Below are 17,837 nucleotides of genomic sequence, written 5' to 3' on the forward strand. Positions count from 1 at the left end.
CCCAGGGGTGGAGGCTGTCTTTCTCTTTCTTTTTCTTTCTTTCTTTCTTTCTTTCTTTCTTTCTTTCTTTCTTTCTTTCTTTCTCTCTGCTCTTTTCTTTTCTTCTTTCTTTCTCTTTTTTCTTCTTTTCTTTCTTTCTTCTTTCTTTCTTTATTTTTCTTTCTTTTCTTTCTTTCTTTTTCTTTCTTTCTTTCTTTCTTTCTTTTCTTTCTTTCTCCTTCCTTCCTTCCTTCCTTCCTTCCTTCCTTTCTCTCTCTCTCTTTTCTTTCTTTCTTTCTTTCTTTTTCTTTCTTCTTTCTTTCAGATTTTATTTTATTTTATTAAAGATATTGTTTATTCATGACAGACAGAGAGAGAGGCAGAGACACAGCAGAGGGAGGAAGCAGGCTCCATGCAGAGAGTCCAATATGGGACCCGATCCCCGGACTCCAGGATTACGCCCTGGGCCGAAGGCAGGTGCCAAACCTCTGAGCCACCCAGGGATCCCCATTCCTTTCAGATTTTATTTATTTATTCATCCAGAGACACACAGAGAGAGGCAGAGACACAGGTAGAGGCAGAAAGCAGGCTCCCTGCAGGGAGCCTGATGAGGCACTTGATCCCAGAACCCCAGGATCACTCTCTGAGCCTGAAGGCAGACACTCAACCACTGAGCCACCCAGGCATCCTGGAGTCTTATTTCCCTCAGTATCCCCCATGTCAGGCCCTACCTGTGGATACAAGGAGTCTAACAAATGGTGGTTGAACAAAGCAGAGGCTGTCGAGCCATGGAAATTAAGACAAAGGTTGAAAAATGGTTTTGTGGAGGAGGTCTAAAAAGAGATGAGCAGGTGGGTGTGGGTGTTCCAGGCACACAAAATCATAATGAGAAAAAGCCAAGCAGCAGTGATCATGGGTCTTGTTCTGATTGGGGTGCAACAAGCTGCTCAGTATGACTCAAGCCCTGAGAAGAAAAGCCTGGTGGGTAGAGGCAATGCTGGGGAAGACAGATTTGGGCAGGGGAAGGAGTGAATTCAAATTCACCTTTAAGGGGTGCTTGGACATCTCAGTAGGCTAAAGAGCTTGGAAATAGATTTCCACTCAGGGTTTCCATCTCAGGGTTGCAAGATATCAAGTCCCAAGTGGGGATCCATGCTGGCATGGAGCCTGCTTAAGATTCTCTCCCTCTCCCTCTCCCTCTGCCCCTCTGCCCCCACCCTCAAATAAAATAAAATAAAATTACGAACTAAAATACTTCCTAAAAAAAAAAACAACAACTCAGCCTTAAGGACGGGTTAGGTTTAGAGACCCTATCACTAGAGGGCTTACCACAGGAGAGTGAAAGAGGGGAGAAACCACACAAAGTAAATTTAGAGTACCCTGTGTGATTTACCTAGTAGATGTGCAGTGAAGGCTTGTCAAAAAGTGCACACTGGCAGCCAACAATGCTTTGACACAAACAAGGTTTAATTTCTTTAATTAGTTACTAACACTTAGGGGATCCCTGGGTGGCCCAGCGGTTGAGCATCTGCTTTGGCCCAGGGTGTGATCCTGGAGTCCTGGGATCGAGTCCTACATCGGGCTCCCTGCGTGGAGCCTGCTTCTCCCTCTGCCTGTGTCTCTGCCTCTCTCTGTGTGTCTCTCATGAATAAATAAATAAAATCTTAATTAAAAAAAAGAAAAAAAATAGTTACTACAAAGAGTCTGGAAAATTCAGTTCTTTTTTTTTAATAAAAAAAAGAAAAAAATTAGTTACTAATACTTAAAGAGTCTGAAAATTCATTTCTTTTTTTTAAAAAAAGAAAAAAATAGTTACTAACACTTAAAGAGTCTGGAAAATTATTTCTTTTTTTTTTAAGATTTTATTTATTTATTCATGAGAGACACACAGAGAGAGGCAGAGACACAGGCAGAGGGAGAAGCAGGCTCCACGCAGGGAGCCCGATGTAGGACTCGATCCCAGGACTCCAGGATCACACCCTGGGCCAAAGGCAGATGCTCAACCACTGAGCCACCCCAGCACCCCCGGGAAATTCATATCTAAAAAATCTACTTTTCTAGCTTTTTGTAAAAACCTGGGAGACCAGCCATCTGGGGCCCACATTCCTGCAGCGATCTAGGCCCCTGAGTTTGGGTCCTCTTGAGCTGTGCAGGCACTAACACATCCATAGCCCTCCACCCAGCCTGCCACCCCAGCCATTCAACTTTGGGACCCCCATCGTCTTATCCCTTATAAGGCAACCTGTCTTCCCATATTGGGGCGTTTTCTCTAAAATGCTTTGGTCCCAACAGTTCAACTAAACACTGACAAAACTGGGTTGTTTCTCCCAAACTCATCCCTGCCCACTTAAACAAACAGCCCTGAAGAAGGAGTGGTTTGCCCTATTGCATAAGACCACTCCCTTCCCCACCCAACCACTAGGCTACAACCTGGGAAGACACTTTTCAGCTCCCCTTGGGAGGAGTTGTTATCAATAGCACTATCTGATAACCCCAAACCCAGAAGTCCAGGTGGGGTGGGGTGGGAGTGGGGAGCATGAGGGGAGGAGGTGGAGGAAGGGTGGCCCAAACTCTCCCACAGTCTCCCTCAGAATGACTATGTTCTCTAACCCATGACTACTGTGGCTCCTGGGGTTATATCAGTGGAACCTGGAACCGGAATGACCAAGAAAATGAACTGAGAAAGAAATCGAGAGGCTCCTTGTTGCAAGGTTTAAAAAAAAGAAAAAGTTATATGTTTAGAACAACGAAACAAAACTGGAAAAACACATTTACCCAAATGTTCCCTCTCATTGATAACATTACAGGTGGTTTTCTTTCCTTTTTTTTTTTTTTTAATTTTATTTATTCATTCATGAGAGACACAGGCAGATGGAGAACCAGGCTCCACATAGGAAGCTGGATGTGGGACTCGATCCCGGATCCCCAGGACCACCTTGGGCCAAAGGCAGTACTAAACCACTGAGCCACCCAAGCTGCCCTACAGGTGGTCTTTTTTTTCTCCTTTTTTTGTCAGCCTGCATTTTCTAAATTTTCTATAATAAATATTGCTTTTTAAAAAAAAAAAAAAAGATTTTGTTTATTTATTCATTAGAGACAAAGAGGGGCAAAGACACAGGCAGAGGGAGAAGCAGGTTCCACGCAGGGAGCCTGATGGGAGACTCGATCCGGAGACCCCAGGACCATGCCCTGTGCTGGTCAGGCGCTAAACCACTGAGGCACCCAGGGATCCCTGTCTATTGCTTTTGTAATAAGAAAAAATTATTCTTTTGAAAAAGTATTCAGATCTATTCCAGTAAGAAACAAACCGTCAAAAAAGAAGAAAAGAAAGAAGAAAGAAAGAAAGAAAGAAAGAAAGAAAGAAAGAAAGAAAGAAAGAAAGAAAGAAAGAAAGAAAGAAAGAAAGAAAGAAAGAAAGAAAGAAAGGAAGGAAGGAAGGAAGGAAGGAAGGAAGGAAGGAAGGAAGAAAGAAAGAAAGAAAGAAAGAAAGAAAGAAAGAAAGAAAGAAAGAAAGAAAGAAAGAAGAAAGAAAGAAGCGGTCAGACCATGCAGCTCTCTGATGGGATGGAATGGAGACAGTGGGGAGGGTAAAAAGAAGAGAGAGCTTCTGAGATCTGCGGAAGAGAGGTAGCCAGAGTACGCAGGGAGTCAGTGGAGCCTACAGGTTTTCTGTCCTGGGAGCCTGGATGGGCGACAGAGCCACCAGCGGACACGGGGCCGGGGGAGAGGGGCAGCTTTGAGAGAACCAAAGAGGAGATGAGGGGCTCCCAGGTACCAGAAGGAGACTGCTTTTATTGATTTTATGATTGCTTACTTAGTTTTTGTTTGCTTATGCCTTGCCTTCCGGAGGAAGGATTTAAAGGCAGCTTAAAAAGGTCTATAAAGTATGAAATAACGTGAGTATAAAGTAGTATGGAGACCAAAAAAAAAAAAAAAAAGAGCACGAAAGAACACCGAGAAAGACCAGGAAGGAGGCAAAAACAGAGGAATTCTGTTGCCTTTGGGCCACACAGTCAGCTCCGCAGGGTCCTGGCGAGGCCCTCCTCTGGTGTGAGGGTCTGGGCCTGGTGGGGAGGGCCGAGAGCCCGGGTTTGGGAGCAGGGGGGGGGGGAATGCAGAGGCAGGAGGTGGCTGGGAGAGGGAAGCGCTGCTCTGAACGCCGAGACAGAGCCTCTGCTTGGAGGGAGAGGATCCCGAGGAGGAGTGGGTGGAGGGATGGCTGGAGGGGAGGCGGGAGGCCAGGAAGAGAGCGGGTCAAAGGTGAAGAGTGTCCAGGCCTGCCAGGGTCAGGGTCAGGAAGGAGCCAGCTGAGGAGAGGAGCCAGGCAGAGACGTGAGGAAGGGCGGCAGGTGGAGGCAGGGGCAGTCGCAGGTGTTGTGGGGAAGGGGACAAGAGCCAGCACCCTTTTCCATGGACAGCTGTGGGAGGAAGAGAGGCCTGGGCCAGGTTTTAAGCGTGCAGGGAGAGGCTGAAGGTACAAGGTGAAAGAAACACTGACAGAGTACGAGAGACTACACTGCTGACCCATAACTCACTTGGGGTGGTCTTCCCCCCGGATTTTTCTCTCACCCCCTTCCCTTCTCCCGAATGATCCCTTTGCAACCAGTTTAGGACTTGGGTTGATCAGATTGAGCAGGGTTAGTCTGTGGCCCTCAAAAAGGGGCCCATCATAGTCTAAGGAAAGGAAAGGACTAGATGACAAAGTCCTTTGTATCTCCCAAGCCATGATGTCAGCCTCTGAGTATAGACTAGGGATCCTTGAGTACAGAGCTGAGGGAGGCTGCCAGAGTCAAGTTGTTGAGGCCCAGAGAGGGGCAGTGACTGGCCCAAGGTCACACAGCCAGTGGTTGGGGACAGAGCAAAGCCAGTATTCCTGAGCTCCGAACGTACTGCTCTGGCATCATCTTCTCCAGACAATCAGACTCCTGGCTTTGGTTTTTGTCCTTTCTCTGGAAGTGGGACAAAGGAGCCAGGAGCCAGGCCAAGAAGCTGTCAGGGCTGGCCCCAAGCCCCAGGATGCTGGGAACCCAAGGTCTACACCCATGTAAACATGGGCCAGCACTGATACCACTTACTTGGCTCTCAATAGCTTCCTCCAAATCAGCTCCCCACTATTATCTTGCTTATCCCTGCAGGTCTCCTGGGAGCCAGGGAGGGGCAGAAAGTATTAGCCCCACTTCACAAGGGAGAGAAACTCAGACAAGGAGGAAGGCAGTAATTTGCCCAAAGTCGCCCAGCAAGTCAGGGACGGAGCTTAAACAGGAGGCCCCATGGGAGATGGGGTGGTCAGCAGAGCACATGGCCCATTGGGCAGCGGTGGGGTGGTGCCCCAGGAATCAAGGGTCCCCTGTCTCACCAGGACCGTGATCTCACTATCCCCAGAGGGAGACCTCTGGGGGCAGGCTCTGCTTGCTCCCCAACTAGTACAGGGTACTGGAGAGGGGGAGCAGATGGGCAGAGGCAGCAGACCATGGTCACAGGTCTGAGGAAGGAAGCCATCATGGGTCAGGTGTCTCAGGGCACGGTCTGTTCTGGCTGATTTTCTGCCAGTTTCAAGGGGCCTCTATGCCCCTGCTGGGCCCAAAGTCTTCACTGATGCCCCTCACTGCTGAGGGGCCAGAGAATCACCTGGACACCTAGGAGAGAAGTGGATTGGTGCAGGTGAGAGTCAAGGAGGCTTCCTTGTTAACTCCAATGACTGGCTCTGCCTTCCAAAGGGGTTACAAGTAGGGTGGCCATAAGGACAGCCTATTAATAGAGCTCCCATTCAATCTCAAAAATATCCTGAATCTGACAATGAATGTCATGGCCATCCCAGTTATGGGACAAATCCTCTGTTCTTCCTCTGGGCTTTTTAAGAAAGCCCTTAAAGGGATCCCTGGGTAGCACAGCAGTTTAGCGCCTGCCTTTGGCCCAGGGCGCGATCCTGGAGACCCGGGATTGAATCCCATGTCGGGCTCCCAGTGCATGGAGCCTGCTTCTCCCTCTGCCTGTGTCTCTGCCTCTCTCTCTCTCTGTGTGACTATCATAAATAAATAAAAATTAAAAAAAAAAAAAAAAAAAAAGAAAGCCCTTAAAATGTTCCACGAGGAGGGCAGGCCTGGTTCAGTGCTAACGTCTCTCCCAACACCCCACCTCTGGCCCTGTCTCCCTCTGCCCCACTCCCCAGCCTAGGACAAGCGAATCTATTCCAAAACCATGACTCCTGGCCCTGCCCTCTAAGAGAATCATTTCCAGGGGTAGGGGGATAGAAACCCAGAGCCCTGGTGACTCACTAGGAAGAGGCCTGGACCCAGGGTCAGGAAATCCAGATTCAAGGCTCAGCTCGGCCTTCACCTTGGTCAGGGGGCTCTGTGCTTCAGTCTCTTCAGCTGAAAATTGGCACTTATGAGAAGTTCAGTTGTAAGAATGAAAGGTGATAGTGGAGGAGGTAAGGCTGCCTCAGCATGGCTGCAATCAGGGACAGAGAGCCGTGATTCCCCGGGCCAGCCAGCGCTGCCCAGGAAGTCACTCCCTGCTGTTGCCACAGGGTGACTCATGTGGCCCCTCGGCTGACTTGAGTTCTGTTCACCGTGGCCGATCTGGCCCGGACCCAAGGAGGGCGCTGACAGAGCAGGCCTGCTGGGAGCCCGGTTTCCTGGCAGCCAAGTACAGTGGGCAGGTCTGACCTGTGAGAGCCGCGGTTACCAACCGCCTGGGGCCTGGGCTGGTTGCAAAAGGGGCTGGTGCTCCTGACGCAGTCTGCTTTCCATCTCACTCTCCCAAGCTGGTTCCCAAGAGAACGGGGGAGCTCAGCGAGGGTGCGTCACCCCTGCCCTGGGCACCCTCCGCTCCCAGCTGCTTCAGGGGTGCACACACTCACACACTCGCCAGGGCCCTGCACAAGGATGCACCCGAAGAGGGACCCCCTCACAGATCCACACAGAGTGGAGCCTAGGCACACGCAAATACGGAGACACACGGCCCCCAAGAAACTGGGCCCAACCTAGATGTGCACACATGGGCCCAGAGACCAACACACACACCCACACACACACATAGATTTGTGTATGATATACAGTCCTGGGACGCTCGGGTGGCTCAGTGGTTGAGTGTCTGCTTTGGCTCAGGTCATGATCCCAGGGTCCTGGGATCAAGTCCCGCATCAGGCTCCCTGCAGGAAGCCTGCCTTCTCCCTCTGCCTCTCAATCTGTGTCTCTCATAAATAAATAAATAAATAAATAAATAAATAAATAAATAAATAAATAAATAAAATCTTAAAACACACACATGCACACACTCCTAAGGGCAGACATCATGTGGGTGCGAAGACATACACATACAGAGCTGTGCATATCTTGCATAAAGACAGACACCCACATTGATAGACATAGATACATATATGGAATTATTCAGAGTTTTGCACAAAGACAATAACCATTTTAAATACAAATGCAAGAGCAAAAACAGGGACACAGTGAAATATGTGTGAACACAAATGGACGATGTACATACACCTTGTCATCATTTAGTATTTATTGAACACCCACAATCTGCTAGTCATGCTCCAACAGAAAGCACCCCTACCCCCACCCCCACCCCCCGAGTCATACATACACAGAAACCCAAGCTTTCTCCTAAGAGCCACTTGAGATTATATGGGGTCCAGGCTCCAAACCAAAGATGAAGAACTTTTTTTCTGTAGATGGTCACCAACCCATGGTGGAAAAAATAATCAAATGCTGACGTAGTCTCATTGACAATAGAAAAAGAAGTTAAAGGAAAACAACCTAAATGCTTCCAAATCAGGATCTAGTTGAAGAAATTACGGTCAGGGTGAAATAGTAAGCAAATATACACATATGGTTACAGCCTCTGGTCAGAGTTTACAATAACATGAAAAACTCTTAAAATTTAATTTATCAGGGCACCTTGCTGGCTCAGTTAGTGGAGCATGCAACTCTTGGTCTCAGGGTCATGAGTTCCAGGCCCACATCAAGCATGAAGCCTACATAAAAAGTAATAATAGGGGTGCCTGGGTGGCTCAGTTGGTTGAGCAACCAACTCTTGATTTTGGCTCAAGTCATGATCTTAGAGTAGTAGGATTGAGCCCCGCGTCTGGCTCTGCACTGGATGTGGAGTCTGCCTGAGATTCTCTCTCTTGTTCTGCCCCTTCTCTCACTCACACACACACATTCTCTCCAAATTAATAATCTTTATTAAAAAAATACTACTGGGCAGCCTGGGTGGCTCAGAGGTTTAGCGCCACCTTCAGCCCGGGGTGTGATCCTGGAGACCCGGGACTGAGTCCCACGTAAGACTCCCTGCGTGGAGCCTGCTTCTCCCTCTGCCTGTGTCTCTGCCCCTCTCTCTCTCTCTGTGTCTCTCATGAATAAATAAATAAAATCTTTAAAAAAAAGAAAAAGAGTCGGTCACTTAACCAACTGAGTCACCCAGGCACCCCTTAAAAACTTTTTTTTAAGTGTTTGCTATACTCTACATATGGCTCAAACTCACAACTCCAAGATCAACTAAGCCAGGCAGGTGCCCCTGTTAAAATTTTAAATGAAAAAAAAACCCAAAATAGAAAATTGTATATACAGCATGATCACACAAAAAAACTTCCAAAATATGCATAGAACAGGCTGGAAGGAAATACATCAAAATGTTACTACTGATTATCTTTGGGCGTTAAGACTATTACTAAATTTAAGTAGTTTAAGACTATTACAAAATTTAAAGTTCTTTGGATTTTCTAATTTTTCTATGACTATTTATTATGGGGAAAATAAAACATTTAAAATATCAGCTAAAAGTTTGTTACACAGACATTAAAAACAACTTATATTCATAAGGCCATATAAGAATGTACATGTAAGGGGCACCTGGGTGGCTCAGTGGTTGAACATTTATCTGCCTTTGGCTCAGGTTGAGATCCCAGGGTCCCGAGATCGAGTCCCATATCAGGCTTCCCATAGGGAGCCTGCTTTTCCCTCTGTCTATGTCTCTGCCTGTGACTCTCGTGAATAAAAAAAAAATCTTAAAAGAAAAAAAGAATGTAGATGTAAGAAACATATAATTTGATCTGATTAATATAATCAATAGTCTTTTAAATTTAGATCCGAGAATGGAGGGGGGGGGAAGGAAAAAGATAAAACAGATATTATAGAGAGAAACAGAAGCAGAACAAGTCAGTGGGTTTGGAACCAGAGGTAAATCCCACCTGTCCCACATAGGCTTGGTCTCTGCCTTTCCAAGGGCCTTTCCAGCAACCCATTGCTCTTATGCCCATCTCCAGGCTTCAGTGATACATACCTGGAGCTGAACCTGATCTTCAGAGTTTCCTCCATGGCTCACTGGTTGGCTTTGTATCTTAAGCATTTAAGGGCCAACAGCTAACATTACCTGAGCCCAAGACCCTGTGGGAGCACAGAGGCTTGAAGAGGACTATTTTGCTGGAGAGATGCAATCTGTGTAAGTGACCAAATTCAGAGTGCCCTCGAAGTGCCAAGAGAGCTGTGTGGACACTAATACAAGTAAGAGACACTTCCTGGAAAGGGGGATATTAAAAGATGGTTAGAAGAGAAACAGGGCTTGGTGGGGGGCACTCTGCAAGCCAGACAGTTTGGCAAAAGCAAAGACATAGAAATCAGAAGTAAAAAAATAACTGGGGATCAGGGAGTGGGATCATTGGAACCAGCTGACCTGGTCCAGGTTGGTGTTGGATTTGAGAAAGCCTTGAATGTTGAAAAGAGGGCCTGGGAATTTATCACAGGGCACAAGAGCTGGTGACGGTCCTGAGTTGGAAAGGTGCCAGAGGGAAGGCACCTGGTTGGAGGGCAGTAGTGGCAGGGATGAGGAGGGCAAGGCTGACAGAGGTGCTGACCAGGCTTAGTGACCCAGCAGAAGAGGAGAGTGACATGCATGTGCTGATACCATCACAGAGAATCAGAGCAGAAGCTTGCAGTGGGGAGCCTCACAGATGGCCTTTAGACATCCTCTCCCTACTCATGGCACCTCTAAGCCACCTTAAAGCAGTTTGACAACCTCTAATCCAGAATTCTGAGTCTTTTATTTTGCAAATGAGCAAACTGAGGCATGCAGAAAGGAAATGATCTGCCTAAGGTCATGGTTGATGTCAGAGCCCGAACTCGAACCCAGTTCTCTGTCCCGGGGTGGGGTAGGGGTGAGGGTGGTGGGGAGTGTGTTGTGCTGGGTTGAAGTAACAGAGACCGTGGAGCTGGGCTGTGAGACCCCTCAGGACCTGGCTGCAATGCTGTCCACCTGAGGAGCAGGGGCACAAAGGGAGAGGAGATGGCTGGGCTCTGTGGGATGGGCCCTAGTGGGACATGAGCTGGACAGTCTTGGCTAAAACTGAATTCGGGGATTATCTCAGGTTTCACTTGGCTAGGGTTTCTGTCCCTCAGCCCTGCTCTGTCTCATACTCAGGCAGCTGTTACTTCCTGCAGATGCAGCTGGGCTGGGACACAGCTCACGCTCACCTGGCCCAGCAGTTACCTAGCAGGTGTCCCAGGTGTGCCTTAGAATTTCCTCTCCACAAGAATAACACTTACCCATGTACAGAACTTTAGAGTTCACAAAACGCTCTTACAGCTACTTGGTAATAGCATCTCACTTTCCTTATGGGTAAAATAAAGTGGGGATACCTGGGTGGCTCAGTGGCTGAGCATCTGCCTTTGGCTCAGGGCATGATCCCAGGATCCTGGGATGGAGTCCCTCATTGGGCTTCCGGAGAAGCCTGCTTCTCCCTCTGTCTGGGACCAAACTTCTATTTAAATTATTGACAACGGGCACCTTGACCTTCGATAGGTCCTTATGTGGACTTCGAGTGCCAAGACTGAAGACCAGGTCCAATCAAATTGACCCAGGAGTCTGGCCAGTAGTTGAGGTTTAGGCTATATGGAGTCCCTTCATGCTTGGGCTCTGAAACAGGTGCCCCCACCACCCCACCCCCAAGATCCTGTGGACAGTTGGAAGGATCAGAGCAGGAAGGTTTAGAGGGCCCAGCATTGCCGCAGAGCCCCAGCACCAAGACAACGAGGTGCTCTAGAAAGGAGGGGCAAAGGGGAGGGGCAACACCCGCCTGGTGAGGTCATGGGAAAGTAGCTCTGGCGCTGACACCTGGGGAAACCCGTTCCTAGGCTTCTTCCCACGCTAGCTCTCCTGGGAACCAGCTAAGCCCCAGACCTGCTGCCCACCCCCCCCCGCCCAGTCCAGTTCCCATCACACTGTTTCATCAGGTCCAGCCCCCACCTCTCCGTCTGGCCTCAGTTCTTTGGTGGACAACCCATCTCTCTCCTGGCTGCTGGGCCTTGAGGAGGGCTCTGAGGGGGCAAGGGGCAGACAGCTCCAGGAACTGACACAGAGACAGCAGCTTCAGTAACTTAAGGCTTTATTTGTAGACTCTGTACTGCTCTATCTTTTAGGCCGTGGCCTTGGAGAAAGAGGTGACCCCAGCCCCTTCTTCATCCAGGCCCTAGGTCGCTGCTCTTCCCCCCCCTTCCTCTTGCTGGGCCTTGCCTCTCACTTCCTGCCCAGCTCCTGGCCCAGCCAGTTTGGGCAGTGCCTAGGGAGCCCTGAGTCCCAGTTCTTCCCAGGGACCGGCCCGCCCTCCCAGGCCCTGGGGGCAGAGGGCAGCCCAGGTGTCGGCCTTGCTCCTCAGCTGCCCCACTTTTCTGCTCTCCTTGCTCTTCCTTCCAAACCTAGCCCTCTGTCCTGCCTCCTCACCAGCCTGCCTCCAAGGCCTTACTTTCTGCTCCCTCTGTTTCTCCTTGACCTCTGTCTCACCCTGTCCATCCCACACTTTTCTCCAAATCAGGACTGGACCCCCTCCTGCCCTCCAAAATGCCTGGCTTTTTGCCAGGCCCTTCCTCCCCACCCTGCACCAAGGTGGGGACCCCTTGAATTAGGGGTCCTAATTCAGCCAGGGCCGACCTGAGGGCTCATGATAAGAAATTGGGAATTGGATCCCAAACTGTTTGGAGGTGGCCGACACTGTTAGGACCACCCCCATGAGAATCAAAGTGCTGGGATTTCTCTGTGAGCCTTGACCACGGAAATCCAAATCAGAGCCTGGCCCCACCCTCACCTATTAGAGTGGGCAGTTAGAGGCCTGTGTCCTCACAGCGTTCAGATGGAACTGGGTCCCCTGGAGTGGTCTGGTCCTGCCAGTATCCCCCTCAAAGATCCCGGGAGGTACCCCAGTTTCCAGAAGTCTGTGGTCTTAGGCCTACCACTCCCTAGCTGCCACGGCTGTTCAAACAAAGCAAAAGAACTTCTTCCAACGGCAGCGGGAAAGAGTTCGCACACCTTTGGCGTTCAGTTTCTTCTCCAGCCGGGCTTTGTGCTCAATGGCACTAAGAATAGCCGAGTCAAACACCTCTTTCAGGTTCTTCTGAGTCAAGGCAGAGCACTCGAGGTAGCAGGAGGCCCGGATTTTCTCGGCTAGACCCTGCGCCTGGGGTTGAGGCACCGGGCCCTCCCGGCCCCCCTGGTCCAGCTGAATCAGTACATTGACATCGTCCCTCAGGTCAGCCTGGGTACCCACCAGTAGCACGGGTGCCTGGGGGTTGTGAGTGCGGATCTCGGGCAGCCATTTCTCTGTGATGTTCTGGAAAGAGCTGGGCTGCACCACGCTAAAGCAGGCCAGGAAGACATCGGTATCCGGGTAGCAGAGGGAGCGAAGGCGGTCGAAATCCTCCTAGGATGGGAAGGCCTGATCATTAGTAGGGTATTCCTTGCCACAGGTAATGGGAATCTGTGACCTGGGGTTGCAGGCCTGAGACTCCAAAGGGCTCAAGACCTTCTTCATTCCTTATCCATCTAGGGTCCTCCCAGCCTCCAGCCCACCTTCTCCCAGACCATTAGAGGCTGCTCCCAGCTTCTCACCTGTCCCGCTGTGTCCCAGAGCTCAATGCGCACCGGCGCTCCATCCACCAGGACTTGCACTACAGGGTCAGGGCGGGGCGGGGGGTAGCGAGTTAGGAAGCGCATCCTCTGCCCCACCAGACCTCACCAGCGCCACCTCGGGGGCCGCTCCCGCCTCCCACTCGGGAGGCTCCCTTGCCCTCCCGCCCCCGCGCCGGCCCCCGCCCGCCGGTGCACAACGCCACCCGCAGCCACGCGGCCGCCGGGGCCGCTGAACGTACCGGAGAAGGTGTCCAGCGCTGTGGGCCGGTAGCGTGCGGGGTACCCATTGCAGGTGTAGCTGACGATGAGGCTGCTCTTGCCCACGGCGCCGTCGCCCACCAGCACGCACTTGATGCCCAGCTCCGGGGGCGCGCTGCCCCGCCGCGGGGGAGGGGTCGGGGCCCGGAGCGGGGACGACTCGGCCTCGCTCAGCTCCCGCGGGGGCATGGCCCGCTCCGGGGGCAGCCCGGGACCAGGCTCCGCGGCGCGCGGGGAAGCAGGTGCCGCAGCCGCCTCTGGCTGGGTCGGTCACGGCCGGGCGCGCCGCCCGCCGCTTCCCTTGGGTATATGTGGGGGCCCCGCCCACCTCATCTGCATGTCCCCTGCGGCCCCGGGCGCCGCCCACCGCCGGGCCTCCTGCCGGGCCTCCTGCAGGGCCGCCCTCCGCAGTGCACCCCACGAGACCCGGCAATCACAAACGTCCGGGAGGAAGAGAGGCAGAACGAGAACTGGTAGAAGGACAAAGAATCGCCAGAATGAGGCAGACCTAGGTATCATGGCAGAGAAAGAGATCCAGGATTTATTGTTAGGAGGAAGAAGCAAATTGCAGCACACATAAAACAGCACGTTCAAATTAAGCCTTTGTTCAAAATAAAACAAAAAAGCTAGCTAGATGTTTGCACAAGTCTGGAATGTCTGGATAATAATTTTCTTGATTAATGGATGATTTTTAAGAAATATATATAGGTCCTGGGAGCACCTGGCTGGCTCAGTTGATAGAGCATTCAACTCTTGATCTCAGGCTTGGAAGTTCAAGCCCCACATTGGGTGTAGAGATGACTTCAAAATAAATCTTAGGGAAAAAAACAAAAAACAAAACAGATTGTAAAAAGACAGGAGATAAACTCAAACATGAACACATCAGGAACTTACTGTACTCCCAGGGGAAGAGCTTCTTCCAGATTAGGCCTGGAGGAGGACTTAAACACCTTCACTATACTCTGCTAAGGGACTTTGAGAATCTAGCTGGAGAGGGTCTCCAAGGACAATTCTCCATTTGAGTGTTTTCTAAATCCCCAAAGTCCCTAATATTATCTTCATCATCATCATCCTCATCAAAAGCACATAGTAGTTACATATTTGCTGATGCCGTTTTGGGCCACCCACTGTCCGTGCCCCAAAAAGAGCTTGCAGACTGAGGCAAGATATCCCAGATAGCTCTAGGAAGGTGAGGTCACCAAGAGAGCTAATTTCATCTCTTTATTTCAGCCACACACCAAGTGACACCAGGCCTAGAATCCTTTCTCTGAATTCTAAGGCAGTCTTTCATCTCAGCTTATACAATGATCATTGAGAACACCTCATTCTTGAGTTGTTGCAGGGATAGTGTTGGGAGGGGAGGAGTCCATGAATATTAAACAATTGGTAGTATAAAAATCCATAAACCCAAATCTCTAAATCTCTTGGAAAAAGTCTCAGGATCCCTGGTTTTTATGTTTCTTCCTTTTCCCCTTCCTTCCTTCCTGCCTCCCTTCCTTTCTTCCTTGTCAAAAGTTGGGGACAACACCTAGAAAGTTGCTGACTTTTTAAAAAGATTTTTTAAATTTATTCATTCAAGACAGCATTAGCACAGGAGAGAAGCAGAGGAAGAGGGAGAAACAGACTCCCAGTTGAATCAGGAGCCCAATGCAGGGCTCCATCCCAAGACCCAGAGATCATGACCTGAGTCGAAGGCAGATGCTTAACCATCTGAGCCACCCAGGTGTCCCAAAAGTTGCTGATTTAACCATTAAAATCTTGAGTGTGGGAAATGGTAGTATCCTCCTCAATATCTGCTTCTATATCCCAATGTCTACATCCTACACTCCCTACGTCCGTATCTGGGGATGCTAATAATCCCGAATTATAGCCCCAGTACTCCTCAGACATATCCACATAAGTTTATTTATCTAGCAAGTGAAAGAGGCCCCGAAGTGTTATCTTGCCATTATATCCTCCAGGAGGTCCAAAAGGTATTTTTGGAGTTTTTTGTTGTTGTTGTTGTTTTTATCTCCTGGAAAGGGAGGCAAGAATGAGGATTTGAAAAGACCTGTGTATATCAGGAGATCCAGTATGCCTACTTCTTCAGCTCATTAACTATGTGATTCCCGAAAAATTACTTGATGCATCTTACCATTATAAAATGACAGGTGAAGCCTGTTTGCTCCTGAAAGCCCTTCTGGTGCTAGCAATCTGTGATTCGGGAACCAGGTGTCTGGGACAAAATTACTTCACACACATATACACACAGAGAGGCTCTTCTTCACAGAACTCATGTCTTTTTGCCCAAGTTTTAATAATAGTTTTATTGTAGTTGTAAATTTGAGGGTAATCTTGCTTAATCCTTTCTCCAGGTATGGAGGGTATATATAAATAATACACAAATGGGGGGAGTTGTCTGCTGGGCATGGGGAAAAAGCCCTGACTTGGCCCACAGCTGGCCCCATGGGTGGGGACACTTTCTGACCTAGGTCCCTCTGTCTGAGCTGGTTTAGGGACAGTCTTGCCAGCAAGAAGGGGAGGGTGGAGACAACCCTGGGAGCTGATGAGTCACCTGTTTCTCAGCTAAGGACTTGCAATTGTAGCTGCTACTGCTGGGAAAGTCCCCTCCTAAAGGTGGATTGAGTCTTTTTCCTGCCCACCCAACAGATCATCTGTCCTAACTTCCAGCCAGACACACATTTGCTAAGATGAAAACTTGGCCCTAACATTCTCCTTAGAGAAATGTTTGATCCAAGAACTGGGGAAGAAAATACACAAGATAAGCCTGGAGCATTCTGTGGTACAGAAAGTGAGGAAGTCCTAAACAAAACAAAGGGAAGATGGAGGTACATCAAATGGACACAGACCCAACTGAAAGAGCTTCCAAGGGCCAAATCTGGAACAATTTGAACAACACAATAAAGGAGTACTGGATTATAACCCAAAGTATGAAATAAATATTCACAGGTAGGAATGCCTGAGTAGCTCAGTGGTTGAGCATCTTGCCTTGGCTCAGGTTGTGATCCCCAGGTCCTGAGACTGAGTCCCACATCAGGCTCCCCTGTGGGGAGCCTGCTTCTCCCTCTGCCTGTGTCTCCACCCCTCTCTGTGTCTCTTATGATAAATAAATAAAATATTTAATAAATAAATAAATATTGACTAGTCTATTCTGATATAAATGATTGAATACATGAATTTATAGACAATAATAGGCAGATCTCCTGTGCAAAATTCCAAATAATGTATGTAGATACTCAAACCTTGTGGAGGAGCATAACCCCTAACTCCTTAAGTGTGGGCTGCACATAGCGACTTTCTTTCAAGGAGGACACAATGAATAAAGTAGGGGGGTGAGAGGAAGAGTAACTTCACAGCAAAGACTCCTGACAAACACTCCCTCAACCAGGTGATCAAGATGAAGATCAATATCATAAGTCAAGCTGATAGTATGTGCCCTTGATATGATGCAATGAGAATGGCATTTTTCCTCTGTGGTCTTCCCTACCAGAACCGAAGTCTCATCGTGAGAAAAATGTCAGAAAAGTTCCATTGGGGCAGCCTGGGTGGCTCAGCGGTTCAGCGCCATCCTCAGCCCAGGGCGTGATCCTGGAGACCCAGGATCCAGTCCCATGTCGGCTCCCTGGGTGGAGCCTGCTTCTCCCTCTGCCTGTGTCTCTGCCTCTCTCTCTCTCTCTCTCTCTCTCTCTCTCTCTTTCTGTGTGTCTCTCATGAATAAGTAAATAAAATCTTTTTTAAAAAGTTCCATTGGAGAGACATTTTACTAATTGCCTGCCAGTACTCCTCAAAACTGTCAAGGCCATCGGGAACAAGGAAAGTCTGAAAAACTGGAAAGAGTCAAGAGGAGCCTGAGGAGAATGTAATGTAGTTCGCTGGATGGGATTCTGGAGCTGAAAGAGGACAGACACTAGGGAAAAACTGAGGGATTCTGAATAAAATATGAATTTAGTTAGTAATAATGTATCCATGTTGGTTCATTAATTCTTTTAAAAAAATATTTGTTTGTTTGTTTGTTTATGAGACACAGAGACACAGGCAGAGGGAGAAGCAGGCTCCATGCAAGGAGCCTGATGTGGGACTCAATCCCAGGACCCCAGGATCATGACCTGAGCCGAAGGCAGACACTCAACCACTGAACTACCCAGGTGCCCCTGGTTCATTAATTCTGACAAATATAACCAGGTAGTGCAAGATGTTCATAACAGGAACCTGGGTTGGAGGTTTATGGAAATTATTCTGTCAATTTTTCTGTAAATGTAAACTGTTCTAAATAGTTTATTTAAAAAAAGAAAGAAAGAAAACACCCCCAAAACTAAGCATGGCCCTGACATTGAATTATGGCAGGAATAACATTTTATTTCCAGAATGTCTGACACAAGTATGTGGGACTTAGACTTATAAAAGTGCTTTAGTTTCCCTGTCTTCCAGGAAGCCAAGTGAGATGGCTGGGGGAGAGGGTCAATATACTGGTGGCCCAGAGGAGCAAAAGGGGACTTGCCCAACATTAAAGAAGCCAGTAAGTGGTGGACACTTTACAAATTCGTCTTCAGGTGTGGTCAAGTTCTTAGGCATTTCTGTTGTTCCCTTATCTTATTTAAAAATCCTGCATATGTTGAGATACCTACTGCAAAACCACAGCGAGAGCAAACCAAACAAATCTACCCCTACCCCACCATTGTGATTTTCCTACT

The 17,837-nt window shown here is 48.9% G+C and overlaps 1 protein-coding gene across 1 annotated transcript; it reads right to left on the minus strand.

Annotated features, from left to right (window-relative positions):
• Positions 1–11,354: 11,354 nt before the first annotated feature.
• RHOV (ras homolog family member V) lies at positions 11,355–13,431 on the minus strand. Its single transcript, XM_072808276.1, has 3 exons — positions 13,128–13,431; positions 12,868–12,926; positions 11,355–12,679 (listed from the first exon to the last, which is right to left on the minus strand). The coding sequence occupies exons 1-3, from the start codon at positions 13,333–13,335 to the stop codon at positions 12,236–12,238; spliced, it is 711 nt and encodes a 236-aa protein (XP_072664377.1). The 5' UTR covers positions 13,336–13,431; the 3' UTR covers positions 11,355–12,235.
• Positions 13,432–17,837: the final 4,406 nt, after the last annotated feature.

Source organism: Canis lupus, chromosome 32 (assembly GCF_048164855.1).
Source record: "Canis lupus baileyi chromosome 32, mCanLup2.hap1, whole genome shotgun sequence".
NCBI lineage: Eukaryota > Metazoa > Chordata > Mammalia > Carnivora > Canidae > Canis > Canis lupus.

Excerpts from the sequence above, each read along its gene's own strand:
- RHOV (XM_072808276.1), bottom strand. The coding sequence starts at position 13,335 with ATGCCCCCGCGGGAGCTGAGCGAGGCCGAGTCGTCCCCGCTCCGGGCC. Across the intron at positions 12,927-13,127 it reads AGCGCTGGACACCTTCTCCG|TGCAAGTCCTGGTGGATGGA; the intron begins GTACGTTCAGCG and ends CTGACCCTGTAG. Across the intron at positions 12,680-12,867 it reads TCTGGGACACAGCGGGACAG|GAGGATTTCGACCGCCTTCG; the intron begins GTGAGAAGCTGG and ends TTCCCATCCTAG.